Source organism: Bos grunniens, chromosome 17 (assembly GCF_055505025.1).
Source record: "Bos grunniens cultivar Pamir isolate PY7600 chromosome 17, Bosgru_T2T1.0, whole genome shotgun sequence".
NCBI lineage: Eukaryota > Metazoa > Chordata > Mammalia > Artiodactyla > Bovidae > Bos > Bos grunniens.
Window position 1 is genome coordinate 12,663,140 of NC_141181.1, and position 16,586 is coordinate 12,679,725.

The following is a 16,586-nucleotide window of genomic DNA, read 5'->3' on the forward strand; positions in this document are numbered from 1 at the left end:
AGACCTTGTTACGGCATGCTCTTCAGATGTTCCCTGGGAAGAGGTAAGAGGAGGTTTGAACTCGCCCCAAACAAGTGAAATATGCCTCATAGCCTCAATTCCCTTGGCTGGAGCTGGAACATAATTATAGGATAGAAAAGACATTTTTTTTAAAGCCATTTGGCAAGTATGAAGCAATCCTTAAATTCTCCTGTTGCTGGGAGATTATGAGTAAGAAGAAATCCAAATCAGATCTTTTGCCCAAAGCAAAGGAAGAGATGCTTTCTATGGGCCCCCCACCCCACCCCATGATGTAGTGTTCAGAAATCAATGTTACGGGTTTCTCGGTTTATTGTTCTTTGACAAAATCCTTGGTGTGTTTTTATTTTTCCTTTGAGTGGGCAACTTGCCCAATTAGCCTCTCGTCAAAGAGATCTCTTTTTTTTTTCCCTTCTCACCTCATTACTTAAGGTGGAATAGAATCAAGCTGCCTTGTGCCAAGAAATCCTCTATAACCTGAGTTACTGATAGCAGAAATAACGAAAAAATACTAGTTCTATCTCTTCTTTTTTGATTCCTGTTTTAGAAAGAACTATGTTTTTTATAAGAAGTTTGCACAAGATCAACTAATGGGGGTTATGTTTTAAGGTATGATTTGTGATACTTTCCAAAACGATTTGCATCAAGCCTCCAAATTTCCACATCTCCTGATTTTTTTAAGTACTAAGTGGAACATTTGGTTAGTTACCTGATTTCCCATGTTTAATTTCCTAGAAGAAGCTGACCATCCAGAAGGATCACTAATGATTGAAGTCAGAGTTTGGAGTTGTCCATGTTTAAGGGTTCCTGGACACATTTGAGATGCTTTACTTATGAAGGGCAGCCCTGGATGCTGGCCTCAGTGCAGTATTGGGATCAGGCACTTCCAAATGCCAGTGGTTGCCTGAGCCCCTCTACACGTTGGGGTCTGCTCTTGAGGTCTGGAGATCCGGGGGAACCAGAGGGCAAAAGAGATGTGCAGTGCTGAAGAAACAAACTGATTCTCTACAATTCTCTCCCTGTCCTTTATCAACCCACAACTTCCACCACAGTTGATTATCATTATTAATCTTCACTGCAATTGCAACCACAAGAACAGAGGAAAAGTGTAGCAGCCCAGGGTGAGACACTCCGTAGCTTGGCATTCTGATGTGTGCTGGTTTACCCAGGCTACAGGAAGCCCATCCCATAAAGGCTGATGACTGCACCCCTCTCCTCATCCAATCCCCCCTCATCACAGCTGTCCATTGGCAGTTCTCTTTGTCGATATCTCGATTACAAGATTGGAGACATGGAAAGAGAAAAGTGATGTTAGACAACATTCCTTGTTAGCTGTTTCATAAAAGAGGTTTTAGGTAAAGCCAAGGGTTGAAACCAGTAACTGTCAGGTTTCTGGATCACTGACTCTCAGTCTCATTGTTCAAAACCTCTTACAATGGAAAATTTTAAATATAGGCAAAAGCAGAGAATGTCCCCAGGATAGAGTTTAAACAATTAGCAGTTCATGTTAGTTCACGAATGTCGTCTCATCCATCCCTTCGTTTTGTTCTTCCTTCCCCTAGATTATTTTGAAGCAAATCCTAGACAACATTTAAAGAACTAGATTGAAAATGTCTTTTTAAAAAATCATTCTAATAACTTAGACTCAGCCACTTAAATTAGGATCATCTTCCGAAAAGCAAAGGAGAAGACAGTCCACCAGGGCACCCCATGTGGCCAGCCAGTGAAATCAATCTGCTTAGCAGCTGGGATTTTGGATCGTGTGGTCCTGCTCACCCTTGCCTTGACCTTACCCTTTTTCCACGCGTGTCTGTGCCCTCCCGGGGGCACCTCCGTTGAATCAGTCCTTCAGGTGGAGCTTCACTGTAAGTGCTAAAACAGCAGTTCTTCTGCCTGTCTAACCTTAGAGTGGAGAAAATTCAATCTAAGTGTAAAGAAGTCTCTGCGTCCCCTTTGAGATAGCGCATGGCATTCTTAATGCCATTCTGCCTGACAAATGAGATGGGTCCACGTGGACCCAGGAGAACAGAAAGACTGGAGGCTTAAGAGACTAATACAATCTTGATTTTTCGACTTCCTTTCCCGGCACAACCCTAGGTTCTGCCGGGAGCAGATAACCAGCTAATACGATCATTTGTAGATGAAAATATATGAGGCATGATATCATAACCAGATCCCAAAGTTTAATGGAATAAAAAGAAGATCTACATCTTCTGACATGGACCATCACCCAGCCAGCTGCTGGATAAGATCGAAGTAGGAAAATGGAACCCTAGAGTAAGAATCAGATAGCTCCTGGCAGGTGAATTGGACATGCTTGACGTTGTGTTACACCATGAACTGCAAACAATGGCTGCCAAGAACCTTCTCTTGGTTATTTGTTCTCTCTTCTCCGTTAATAATTCAGTGTCCATGGGGATATCAGATTGCAGGCCTATGAGAAAACCTTCTCACACCTGGCTTGCTCTGCTCCAGGAGCCAGGAAGTATTTACCTGAATAGTTTTTTTTTTTTTTTTTCCCCTCCATTACTAGATGAAAAGCAGAAGTGGGAAAATCAGAAAGGTAGAGTCAGATCATGCTGTGCCAACCAATATTTAATTTGCCCAATTTTCAGAATTTGAAATGCGGGCTATTTTTCTGTGATTTAGATAAAGGCACTTTACAGTGTTTACTAAAAGACATATGTACTTGAAAGTGTCCAATATAGAATTTGCCTGGGTGGTGGTTTGCATGCCTGTCCTTAAATATTTATGAGTCAGTAATAGAAATTGCACAAATTTGTTAGAGTGCGATGCACTGCTTCAATTTGTGCAATTTCCCCTTTTCGTTTTTTAAGAGGCGTTAAGAGAACAATGTTCCATTACCTTAGAAAGTAAAAGATTACAAATGAAGAACACTGGATTACACGGAAGCAATTAAGAAAATAAACAGGAAGCAGAACAAATGAAATTGATATTTGAGTAGCTCTGCCTATAGTTGCTTTACCCTTTATATTTTCTGACTTTAAAGGCATAGAACTTTGTTTCTGAAAAATGAAAATTGCTGCTAATTTCATGGAGTCCCTTTAGTTAAGACTTTTAGTGTTTTTTTGGTCAAGTCAAGGCTGTGGGCCATTGCAAATTTTTAAAAACACCCTTCGTCAAGACACTGCCATCTACTGGAATACTCTTAATAAATATGCAAATCTGTGATGTCTGTGATGTTGAATACTGATCCACCCCCAGGTAGCGCTTCCCTTATGGCTCAGCTGGTAAAGAATCCGCCTGCAATGTGGGAGACCTGGGTTTGATCCCTGCGTTGGGAAGATCCCCTGGAGAAGGGAAAGGCTACGCACTCCAGTACTGTGGCCTGGAGAATTCTGTGGACTCTATATAGTCCATGGGCTTACAAAGAGTCGGACACGACTGAGCGCCTTTCACTTTCACACCCAGATAAGGTACCTCTGTTCAGTGCACAGCTTGCACCACTGTCTGTAGCTGCCCTGACATAAAGGTTGACTGCAGTGTTTTCCATTGGCGGTCCATCTTTTTCAACTTTTCTTTGAGTTTTCATTTTTCCAAAGAAGTTAAAATTCATCCTTAAACAATGGGTTCTTTGTTTTGAATACATAGAGCTGCAGACTACTTTGTGCCTTGCTGCCCTTTGAGATTTTTTCCCCTTCTTCCTGCGCCAAACCTTCCTCAGTCCTTTTCTCTGTTCCTATACACCGTTGTCCTGTAGGTACCACGCTCTGCCATTCTTCCTCCCATCTGTGACCTCTCCATCAAGCCCTTATAGTTGAGACACTGTGCTCCCAGGACTGCTAAAGTAGTGTCAGTATGGAGAGGCAAGTTTCAGTCTTCCTTTCAAGGATCTGAAGAGGGCTGTGCCTTTCTTTTCTTCCATTTCTGTGGTCTCTCTCATCTTTATTTCTACTGGCTTGCAACAGTGTTCTGTGTGTGGAGCCCAGAGCAGTCAGGAAGGAGATGTAAATCTACGTCTCTGTAAGTAGACATCCTTCTTTGACAGATCACACACAGGGGACATGTGCCATGTGGCTCAGGCACCACCTTCCCTCCTGCTCTTCTAATCTGGGGTTTTCCCTCAATGGTCTCTCCATAGCTGTTACTAGAAATATCTCCAGCAGTCCGGGATTGACCTCTGTGGAGGGGGCAAGCCCTGGTGGACAGCACAGCAGCCCGGGGCCCGTCCACATTTCACGGGCATTACAGTGAAATGGGACAAGGGCTCTTGCGTCACTGCAGGGAAGACTGAGTTCATCTGTGCTCTGCTCACCTCGGCAGAGGCTCGTTGTCCTCGTTCACGTAGCAAGTCGGCTTCCTGCGGGAGAGCCGGCTCCTTCCACGAGCTGACATTTCACAGATCTGGACATGCAGGTCCACTTCCGTGGTTGTGCCTGGCTCCGGCTCCCCGGGGTCTGGCCTCCCTGTCTCCACCACCGTCGACAAGGCCTGGCATTGTGCTCCTTGTCCTGAGAAGTTTCCTGGCTCAGCAGTGGATGAATGCTCGAGTTGCAGCAACAGGCATTGTTCCTTGAAAACTTGGTGTTAGGTTATACGGGGTAGAAGCCTGCCTCTAGGATACACTTAACTAGAAGTACTTTTCAGAGAAGAAAATTTAAAAACATTACCAAAATGTAGTCTTCGTAAAATACCCTACTTTTCTTCTACAATATTTTAAACAGTCTTTTTCTTCCATGACTTTCAGCCTTTTGCAACTGAAGTCAACTGATATTAACGGAATATTCGATTTTAGATAACAATTTCCCTTGCCCAATTCTTTTACAACTGTTTCAGTTAGATCATCCTTGGCTTATTCTTTAAAAGACTAAGAGTATCTTTAAAAAGAAAGAATTCCAAACTGTAAAACTTAATCATTTTTTAAGTTTTAAAAAATAACTTTTATTTTCAGAGACTGTAGGAGGCCATAAAGAAGAAATAATAACCACTTATAATCAATCCTGCTACCCAGAGGCAGCCGCTGACTGCTAGGTTGGTTGTGTGTATCCTGGCTGAATTTTTATCTATTCATAGATGTATACTTTCCTATCAAAACTGGATCCTACCATATGTACTGTTTATAATCTTCTCTTTTACCTAGTAATGTATTTAGAACTTCTTTTCATATCAGTAGACATAACCCAATATTATTCTTTTTAATATTTGCATGTGCCCTAATTTATTTAATATGTCTCCTTAATTATTGAGTATTAAGGGCTTGGTTTTGTTTTCCCAAGTTGTTGCTAATATAAACAATGCCAGGATAAACTGACTCAAGAAACAGGCACAGTTTTCAGGCTTTTCTATGAATTGTCTAATTGATTTTCAAAAAGTTTGAATTAACAATTTTACTAGAAGCTAATGAGAGAGAGAGAATATTTTAAAGGTCTTTGATTTATCATTAAAAAAAATTTTTTTTACCAACTGGAAGGTTAAAAATTATATCTCATAGTTAAGACCTTTTCATTTATTGATTTCTGGTGATATCAAGCATTTTGTTCATGAGGAGGCATTTTTATTTGTTTCTTTTTTTCAACTTTTCATTCATTGTCACGTTTTTCTGTCTGGTATTTGGTCTGGGTTGAACTTCTTGTTTGATTGTTGATATTGATTTTTTTTTTATTATGAAAAATTTTAAAACAAAGCAAAAGAAATAATACAATAAACCACCATATCCCCACCACCCAGGTTGAATAAATATTTGTTACACTTATTTCACCAGTCTTTTTCTCCTTATATTTTAGATCACATCCAGGCATGACATTCACTCTCACATTCTTTGAGATATCTATCTCTAAAAACTAAGGGCATCTTCTGCAATACCATTGCACACCTTATAAATTAACAACACGTTTGATTGGTTTATAATTGCTAAGGAGGTTCAATTTGATTGGCATTAGCCAAGTATACAGCCATGTCAATGAGGAGGAAAAGGAACCACATCTTGGCTTTCTTATCACCTCCAAAAATTAAAGAAAATTGGGGGTCTGTATGGGTCAGCCAATGATGGAGTGACTGGCTCTCCATCTGCCCACAGTCCCCTTTAGATACCCACTGAGTCTGCAGTGCCAAGTCTCAATCTGTAGATAAATGTGATTCCTTCAAGTTTTACTCACTGCAGTCCTTCTTTCTTTGAAAGTGCGTGCACCCAACATGATGAATGACCGGCTTTCTCAGCCTAGCCCATGGGGGTCATAAGAGGGCTTCTCTCATGCACCCCTTTTCAGCTTGAATAGGGAGCGTGCTGTTTCAGATGTTCGGGTTGTCCTCAGGTCAGAGACTCGCGGTTATTTCTCATCTCAAGCACTCTGCTCCACCCACGTCCCCTGACCTGCCGCCCAGGGTTCTTTTACTCAAATAAGTAAATAAATAAAATTACTTAAGAGTAAGGGTCCTCAGGAGGGACCGTGTACATGAATACCATTAAAACCTTGTGTTCTTTCATTTTACATTACCTTTTAACTGACCTCAAAGAAGTTATAACAGGGAAACTGGCAGTGACTTTTCTATCTGAAACGTTGATATCTGGGCCCATTTCAGAAGAAGCAGCTAAGCAATCTCATCCAAAACGAAATGAAGGTCCAAGGGAGCAGTTAGGATGACCACATAGCTTCTGAAGTGACATATAGATCACCATACTGCAGCAAAAGGACCTTACCAAGGTTGCTCAAAATCCTCTTAAAAAATCGGTAGAACTAAGCAGTTATTATATTTCAAATACCATCATTTTATAAATAAGTTATAAAACATAGAGTTACATAAGCCTATGCACAAGAAATAAGAAGCATCCCTTATTATAAATTATTAGCAAATACCCAAGGACAGTACCATTGAGAAAAAAATAAGCACTCCCTAAAGAAAATTGCATTAATCATGAAAATTAAGTTGGAAATGAAATGTCATTTGATCATTTTTTAAAATGGCATATGTAAAAATAAAGTGTGGTGGTGTTTTTGTAGTTGTGAGCATAGTTTCATGCAAGCTAGTCCAGCTTCTCAGAGAGTTTCTTCTGACCTTAAAGTATTTGAGGAAGTGTTGAGAAGATAGTTACAACTAATTGAGATAGTTCCCCTTATCTTCAAATAATTCTTTCTTTTTCGATATGTTTGAAAGCTTTTTTAAAAAAAGAAACTACGATGCTCTGTGTTCTGTGTCAGTGACTGTAGCCTATTGTTTGTTGGCAAGGTCTCAGTTTTATTGAGAGAAAATGTTTCCGGTTTGTTCTCATTTCCTTTGGTTTCATGACCTATCGGTGGAGATTCCATATAGAAGTTGCTGGGATCCATTTCAGTCTGCAACATTCATATTTCACATGGTCAGAAAGTCCTGGAACTAGAGTAAGATTTATTCTGGGAAAAATTTAGCCCGTCGGCCTGTCTCTGCTTGAGGCTTCCGGAGGCATAGAGGATTGTGTCCTTGACTAGTGCCAGCTGCTCATTTCAGAATATAAACGTAGCGAGTCACTCTGGGGAATATATGTCTCAAGGTCTAAGTAATCCAGTAATTCAAGGTCTAATTAATTAAATAATTCATTAATCTGATTATCTTTAAAATACCAGTAGAACAGTTGTAGACAAATAAATGGAATTCCAGTTCTTAAAAAAAATTAACCTGATATATCAATGCAGAAAACTAGTAGTTCAGTGTCCTGACCTGCGAGCTGGGGCTGAGTGGAGATTGAGGCAGCGCTGTTACCAGGAGGGGCTTAGGGCCATCTGGCGAGGTGGCCCCGGGGCAGGTGTGTCCTGGGAGGCAGTTTGTGGCTGCAGAGAGAGCTTTGCCTCCCACAGAACTTTTCCACCCCAGAAGGGGGCTTCTGGCTCTCCTTTCACAGTATATAACTTCTCCAAAATATGTAAGTCAGATCATCTGGTCTTAAAATTTCCTTAAAATACAGCAAAATAAAAATTAACTAGCATTCTTTTGGACATATTTTACCCAGCTCTTGGGGAAAAAATCCAGAAGCCCTGTTACGTTACGTGACACAGAGCTGAAGAGATCATTAAGTACTTCTACCAGAAAATAGTGGCTTGGCTTCCCTGGTACCTCAGGCAGTAAAGAATCTGCTTGCAATTCAGGAGACCTGGGTTTGATCCCTGGGTCGGGAAGATCCCCAGGAGAAGGAAATGGCTACCCACTCCAGTACTCTTGCCTAGGAAATCTCACGGACAGAGGAGCCTGGCGGGCTGCAGTCTGTGGGGTCACAGAGTCAGACACAACTAAGCACCTAACATTTTCACTTTTCCACTTGAAAATACGTCATCTATTTATACTGATGGAAGAAACTTTTGTCTATGTGTGGATTGAAGGCAGACTATCCCTTCAGGATGACTTGCCCAAAACTCTTACATTGAATAGAAATAAGTAGATTTATATTCTATAAAATAATCCTGAAATAAGTAGATCCTTATAGATTCTGAGGACAAATTCATTACAGAGCAGTCTTTTTTTCTTGCTTAATCATTGTTTTCTATTTGCTATCCCCAGGCTCAATCCTTAAAGTCATTACTATTTCTTTTAGAAGGAAAAAATTTATTTCTTCTCGGTTGCTCCTTTAAAATACAGTGCCATTTCTAAGCTTAAAGTTTTTTTCCTTAATGCTGTCTTACCTACTGTATCCATCTTCTTTTCCTGTTCCTTTCTGCTTTGTTTTGCTATCATAATGGGAGTGAGAATTCCCGGTAACTTGTTGATTTCAGTGGTGGCCCACAGGGACTGGTTTGTAAGTAGCTGGGTCTTCTGTTTTGCATGAAGCTGAGTTCCCTGTTGGCATTCATATGTTAAAGGTAGAAATATTTGTGCCACTTAGCAAAATGTATCACTATTTAGGGCTATAATCTTTTATGGACTCTTTGATTATTTGTTTTAAATCTTTTCTTTTTGCAGCCCTGGGCAGTTGACCTCACAGCCCATGCCATTGAATGCCTGAAATTGTCCAGTCACAGTAACACCAGTGCCCTTTCATGTTTAACGCTTCGATTTTCTGCAGGAGAAAAATCAAAATATGCATTCATTGTCCTTTTTAGTTTTGTCCAGAAAAGAAACTTGAATAGGACAAACATTTTTTTCTTTTCTTTTTTGTAAACATTAGTATTATTAAAATATTTATTTATTTAGCTGCACTGGATCTTCGAGGCAGCATGCGTGGTCTTTAGTTGCAGTACACATGCTCTTTTAATTCAGTGGGTAAGACTCTGCATGCCCAGTGCAGGGGGCCCAGGGTTTGATTCCTGGTTGGGGGACCAGATCCCATATGGCGCAACCAGGAGTTCACATGATACAATGTTTTGTCTTTTCTAAGTGACATAAGCCAGGAAAAGTCATGGAGGAGTTGGACAGTTCTAAGTCTATACCAGCAGCTTCCAGATGCAGTGTCTCAGTATTCATCCAGTATCTATATGAGGTAGCTAGTCTTGGAGTGACTTGTCATTGTGTGAGCCCAAAAGGGAGATGAGGTGGTAGATGGTGATGTTGTTAATTGAGAATAAGTGATTATTCCTTCCCCCACAAGGCATTAGCTCCTCTACCAACTTTTTACCAAAAATATGAACCAGAAATACATCATTTTCTGGATACCTTTTGCCTTTTTTCCACTTCCTAAACTCTTTCTGTTGGAGGGGCTTTTTCACAGTGAAATGACTAAACGGAGTTGAAGGGAGAACTGTGCAGCATTCACAAGCCAGCTCCTTTTCTTCTGGAAGAACAGTGACCATCTAAGCAGTTGAACAAAAGTGCACACGTGCCTCAGAGTTGAGTACATTATAAAGTCTGCAGTTCATTGTTTTCCTTCCTGAAAAGTGCAGACCCGGTTCATTCTGTGTTAGGCAACCTCTTGGGCCTCCCCTCTCTGGCCACCACCCTCTCCCACCATCCACAGACCCTGCAGCCTGAGCGAGGGGCCAATTTGTCCATCACAGAGCTGGGCATCTGCTGAGAGCAGATGGGCTTCTGCACTTTGCAGACCCTGTGAGGCACAGAAGGAGAAAAGGGGCTTAAGGACCACCATCTCCACATTCTGAGAGTGGCAGTGCTTGGAGCTAAGCTACAAGTACAGTGTCTTCTGTCCTCAGAGCACCGGCAGAGTTAAAGACGACCAGCACCGTTGTAGATCTAATCCCGTTAAGCCAGCCCATGTTATACAAGGCACACTCCCAAGTTTAGTTTTCCCTTCCTTCTCCTCCGCCTGAAACATGGTTGCCAATCTAGGAGACTGCAAGATGAATATACCGATGTCAGTGTGGCCGTATCTCGAGCTGAGATAGAGGTTTCCGAACACCTGATGCCCTTCTTACGCCTGCCTCTTCGTTTGGGCGTAATGGCAAAGATGAGCTTGCCCTGAGAAGCAGTGGGTGTAGGCAGCCGGGCATGTTTAGGATTGCAAAGTTGTAGGAACGAGGACCCCTTCCAGGGCCCGAAACTGGGTTCTTGTCTAACACGCGGAAATGAATTGTCCGAGGAGACACATGTAATGACAAGGCAAGAGATTTTATTGGGAAAGGGCACCCGGGCGGAAAGCAGTAGGGTAAGGGAACCCAGGAGAACAGCTCTGCCGCGTGGTTCACAGTCTCGGGTTTTATGGTGATAATTTCCGGGTGGTCTTTGACCAATCATTCTAATTCAGAGTCTTTCCTGGTGGCGCAGGCATCGCTCAGCCAAGATGGATGCTAGCGAGAGGGATTCTGGGAAGTGGACGGACACGCGGTGTCTCCTTTAGACCTTTCCCGAACTCTTCTGGTTGGTGGTGGCTTATTAGTTCCCTATTCCTTATTAGGATCTCCTGTCATAAAACAACTCATGCCAATGGTTATTATGGTGCCTGGCCAGGGGGCCGTTTCAATCAGTGTGCTTCCCCTAACAAAGTGATCAGGCTTGGCTTGCAGAAGTTTCTTTAGAAAAAGAAAGTTTTCTTTTCTATAGAAAAGGGGCATATCTTCTCTTCTAGAGAGAAGTAAAAGTTAAAATCATTTCCTCGTGTTCTGTTTCTCAATTGAAAAAGCCTTTCTTTGGTTCTCTGGGATCCTGCCTACTGAAACGGTGCTCCCATCCTCCCTCCACACCCGCTCCTTCTGCTGTCTCTTCCTTTTGTCCTGTTTGTTCCGAGAAGAAGCCATGATTCTGTATTGTTCATGCATTCCGTAGACGTTAAGAGATCAAGCAAAAGGCAGTGTAGCCCAGCTTAATGGGCAAGGATGCAGAATGCAAGGCCCATGTGCCTAAGTCCAGATCCCGTCTCAGCTCATGCGCATGGGCAGCTACTTACCTTCTCTGTACCTGAGTCTCTTCATCTGTAAAATATGGATGATAGTAATAACAATGGTCATAACCCTATAGGGTCCTTGTGAGGATTCAGGGAAGTTAATACACACAAAGCACTTTAGAGCAGTGCTAAATACTTAGTAAGTGATGTGGTGTTAGTTGCCATTTTTTATTGAGCATGTACTAAGAACTTTGACATGAAAAATCTTACTTAACCCTTTGAAAGTAAAAAGAAAGTAAAAGTGTTAGTCACTCAGTCGTGTCAGATTCTTTGTGGCCCCATGAACTATAGCCTGCCAGACTCCTCTGTCCATGGAATTCTCCAGGCAAGAATACTGGAGTGGGTTGCTCTTCTCTTCTGCAAGGGCTCTTCTGACCCAGGGATTGAACTCAGATCTCCGGCATTGCAGGAAGACTCTTTACCATCTGAACTACCAGGGAAGTTCCTACTTAACCCTTTACAGCTCACCTATAAAGACGATATTTTAAAAGCTCTTTGCCAATAGTGAAACTGAGTATGAGGGAATTCACACTAGTGGTCCCGTGTTTTGGACTCTGCCCTCTCACTGTTGAGGATTCAGTCTCTGATCGGAAAACTAAGATCCCACAGACCTCTTGGCGGAGCCAAAAAAAAAAAAAAAGTAACTGAGGCTAGAGAAAGATTGTTGACTTAGCAAAGTCACTTAACCATTAAGTGACCAGTATGGAATTCAGACTCAGATCCTTCTGATTCCACACTCAGTGCTGAACCACAGCACTCCCAGTGTGCATGGATCTGAATGCCGAGCACTGCAGAGCGATCTGGCCTGAGACTGATGCTCTGTTAAAGAGGCATCTTCTCTCTCTAGATAAGATCTTACACCAGGCTTCAGCTGCCTTGACTTGCCGAAGTTTCTCCATCAATTCTTTGCCCCTCATGTTGCCAGTCCTTTTGTGCTTTTCCAGTATCCAGCCTGACTCCCTTCTAATTCTTCTCTCCCCTCAGGAGAAATCTTTTCTATACAGAATAAAGCTGGCCTCCAGGGTAGAAAATTATTTGGAAGGCTGTTTCCCTCGGCAATTGACTCAATTTCTTCTGAGCAGCTGGGTGGTAATAGGGCTTCATTCCACACCTGGCTGGAAATCTGGAGAGAACACGTGAAGATGCAGAGCTAGCAGAACCTAAGATACTCTTCCCAGCATGTAGCGTGGCACCCTCTGCTCTGTTCACCCCCAGACCTTTGGGGTTGGTCAGAAATGTTGCTGTGGCCTTTACCTGACCTGCTGCTTAAACAGGTTTTCAGCCTGCCTGTGTCGAGGCCACCTTGCAGTGTCGGCCACCAGAGTCACCATGTCCCATGTGGGCTGCTCCTCTGGCCACCTGACTCGTGTTCTCCAACTCGCCGGACAGAGCGTCCTGAAACTGAAATCACATTTCATGCGCCCTTCCTTAACACACTGGCAGGTTGACGAAGCTGTCATCCCTGCTTGCCGTGAGTCCACCCCACCGTGGCTCTAGCCTCATCCCCTTTCGTAGATTGGCTTTGTTCTCTCATTGTGCAGGGGACATGTCCCCCGCCCTGTCCTCGCCCCTGGAACCCTGACAGCGCTACTCTCCATTCAGCTGTGGCTTCTGCAGCTGTTCCTGTCCTTCCAGGCCAAGCCAGACCCCCTACTGCGACCCCACGCCCCTCTCTTCCACAGCCTAGTCTACTCGGAGTGCCCACGCAGGTCTTCGAGCCCCTCTGCTGTTTGCATCTGTAGCCCGCTTTGCTGATGTTATCTTTCCAGTGCCTGGCACACCCAGGTACTCACCAAATGGTTACAGCAACACTGATGGAAAGAAGGCAATGCATACCTTTCTCTGTGGCAAAAAAAGGTGATATTCCTAGATACCCTGAGGGGCCCCTCTTGGGATTCTTGGTGTCCCCTAAGGTAGCGTCCGCATTTCAGACCAGACAGTTGCATGAGCCTCCTGAACTCTCAAGTGCCAGGCTCATTCCAGTGTAACCAAGGGCACATTGCCTGATCTTTCCCCTGTGTCCTTGGGCCAACTGGTGGTTGTTCCCAAGTGATGTTCCCAAGTGACCTGTCCACCCGGATGTGAAGGTGTCATTGTCACCTTGTCTAGAGGCTTCAGAGCTAAGGAGGAGGGAATCGTGAACTCCCACACTCTGGGTCTGACCAACAGTCCTCCAAGGGCTCCACCTCCTTAGAAGTTCTTTGATGATTAACCAGTCATCCCAGCAGCTCACTGGGATGAGCTGGTGGGATGAGTCATCCCATCCCATCCACTGACCCTTCATTATCAGAGCAACCTTTTCTTCATGCGTTTTATACAAGGAAACTTTATACTTTTTGTTGATTCGTAAGGAAAGGGTAATTAACTTATGCTCCCCTGGGGGCTAGACAGAGATACAGATACAAACAGCTTATGTTGATTGAGCACTTACTGTTTGCCAGACACTGTGAGAAACACATTCAGTGGACTAGTTTGCTTAGTCCTTGTTAGTAGGTGTAGATCTGTTCTCTTTCCGCTTTATAGAAGAGAAACAAAGGCTCAGAAAACGTAAGTGACTTGTGCAAGGTCACACAGCCATCAGTGGAGGACCTGAAATCTGGACCTAGATCTGCTTGCTCTCGAGTGCACACTCTTAGCTCCCACGCTGCTTTGCCTTCCTCGGGTTTTAGGGTCACTTGCAGGTTATGAGATGTTTGGCATGAAGCAGCATGTCTTCCCGCTCCCCATCACTGACTAGCCTGTAGCCAGGTCACTTTCTAAGCCTATTTAAACTGTTTTGTGTTTAAGATGTAAATAAAAAGCGTGGCACACAAAGTTGCATCAAGTCTAGCCTAATAGTCCTGTGAAGTTATATTGTTAATTGTGTTTTACTTTTAAAAGATAGGTATGTCTTCCATTTTTATTTTGATGTTTCCTTCTTAACATTTAATGAGTTACCCATGGCTGTTGAGCATGTTTAGAAAAGCAGTATCAGTCATGGGGGTCCTAGGCTTGTGTGCCCCCAGATACATTCCTTCCTCTGATCTACAGTTTTGCAGAAGCCTGATCCCTGCTGGCTGTGTGCCTCTGACTTTTCAGCCAATCAGAGCCTTTGGTGGGGTGAGGGGCGGGGTTTCAGAAAGAGCCTGGGTATTTGCCTTCCTCCCTGTCTGCCCCCTGCAGCAGCTGTGGCTCCAGCTTCCTGCTGGCAGGCTCACCTTGCCTCTGGCTTCCACCATGTGACCTCTTCCTTTTGTCTCTCCAGCCTTAAGATGGTGGTGGCTTCCTGCTCCTCCTATCTCTGGGCTGTACTGTCTTCCTCTAGGAACCTTCCACTCCTGTGCACCCAGTTCCTCCAGTGAAATGTTCTCTGTTGTAAATAAATAGGGCTTTCCTTTCTCCATGCTGGACTCTGTTGTATGTTCCAGTATTCTCACACGTGATTGCAATGCGGTTTGTTTTGGAGGCATGGAAGATGGATGATGTGATTGGGTTAAAATCCTCCGATTAAAAGAAGCCAGAGTGTTTGTGTTTACTGTGACTGAGGTGTTAGGAGGGCAAATCCCTGCCCGGGGTGTCTGGTGTCTAGTTCTGGCTGAGTCACTAGGGGAGTTTAGTATCACTCAAGTCAGAGCCTCAGTTTCTCGGAAAATCAAAGTGCTCCTCGGGGTCCTTCCCGGCAGCCCCATTAGCTGGCTGTAATTCCTTCCACACCAAAAGAGTTGTAGGATGCACACTCGAGTCCCTGTGGGGACCAGCGAGTCATTTCCGTGAGTGCGGTGGGCCCTGACTCCAGCCATCTGCCCTTCTGAGATGGGCCGTTGGTCCCCCAGGGACCAGGGGACAGCATGTGGGTGAGCTGGGGCCGCTCTGTCTCCGCCCTGGAAAGAACCTCAAACGGGCTTTTCTGACCTGACCCAGGAGGTGTGTGCTTACTGAGGCACAGCACACTCAAACAGAGCATATAGTGCAGAAGTACAATATACCGCTCAGCTGTCCTGACTGTGGGTCTAACAGTGTTTCAGAGATGCTGTTTCATATGTTCACCTTAAGTGTAAAACCAGTAGGCAGAGTATACAGATGGCACTTGTCTGATGTAATATATTTTATCTTTCTTCATTTTAAGCACAATCTTGTATTCTCTAAACACCATTAAAAAAAAAAACAAAACTTTATCTCCCATTTGTTTGTGTGTATGCATATATATTGGGGGCCTGGGTATCTTAAATAACTGATTTACTAAACTTCCCTCCTCCTCCCCCACCCCCAGCCCTTTCTTTTCAGAAGATACCTTTAGACAATCACCATTCACCTGCAATTCAAAAGACCTGCTGCCCAGTGAATCTGTGCTTCACGGAAGAATATCAGCTCCAGGTATGGAGAGACTGTTGCTTTTGCTTCTGCTATTGGTTGCTTGAAAATTACTTTTCTGAAATGCGTGGATTTTCAGATATGTTCAGCTCATAGGTTCAAGGTATTCATACGAAGCTTGGTTTTTGAAAAGAGGGAGAAACTCAATTTAAATAGCCACAAAAGTTTGTTAAAAGAAAATGCAGACAGTAATAAGGCTATTCTTTTTGGCTGCAGGAGCTTATTGTTCTTGACCAGCTGATGCTTCATTCGTAGAGTGAATTCCTTTGAAAGAGCGAAGTATAACCTGGAAATAATCTGCTGTCAACGTTGTCAGTATTTTAGGCAGGCAACCGGGAAGATAGACGAGGGCGAGGGCAAGACTGCTAATCGCAGACAGGGAAGGTCATGACCCCGGGGGAGTGTGGGCCACCACAAAGACCTCTTTGGTTTCCATGGCAGCAACACAGCTTGTTAAGACGGTCTTGTCACCCAGATATCTACTCTCTTAAAGGATCTGCATAGATCCGTCTCCCTCTCCCTTTTGCCACCTCAGCATCAGTGCCCAATTTCCTCGTCGTGCTTCCTTTTTCATTGCCCCCTTCCATAGCAGAAGGACAGATGTGTTTGCTCTCCTCTTACCAACAAGCTGGCAATCCCTCAGGGCTTCTGTGTGCCCCCTTAGGGTTGTCATGAAATGAGAACGTTTGAGAACCCCTGTCCTGGATCCTGCCCTCCCTACCCACTCCCCGTTACCATCCCAACACCAGACCAACAGCCAGGAAACTTTCAGCTCCCGGAAACTGAGAGAATTGCAGAAGCTCTCGGTGGCCTCTGCACCCATCCATTTGTCCAGGAGAAACACACAAGGCCGTGTGTTTGCAGAAAGGGCTCACAGCAGGGTGGTTGGCTGGGAATTCCCACAAGAGTAAAGTCCAGGGTCCCCCTCACATGCAAGGAACCCATGTCATGGATGCAGACG

The 16,586-nt window shown here is 43.8% G+C and overlaps 1 protein-coding gene across 9 annotated transcripts in view; it reads left to right on the forward strand.

Moving 5' to 3' along the window:
• Positions 1-16,586, forward strand: part of ZNF827 (zinc finger protein 827) — a 190,552-nt gene that overhangs the window by 107,532 nt on the left and 66,434 nt on the right. For all 9 annotated transcript variants that reach the window (XM_086346490.1, XM_086346492.1, XM_086346493.1 and 6 more), the window contains one exon: positions 15,525-15,628. In XM_086346490.1, the coding sequence (XP_086202616.1) occupies positions 15,525-15,628 (104 nt within the window). The remainder of the gene's footprint in view (positions 1-15,524; positions 15,629-16,586) is intronic.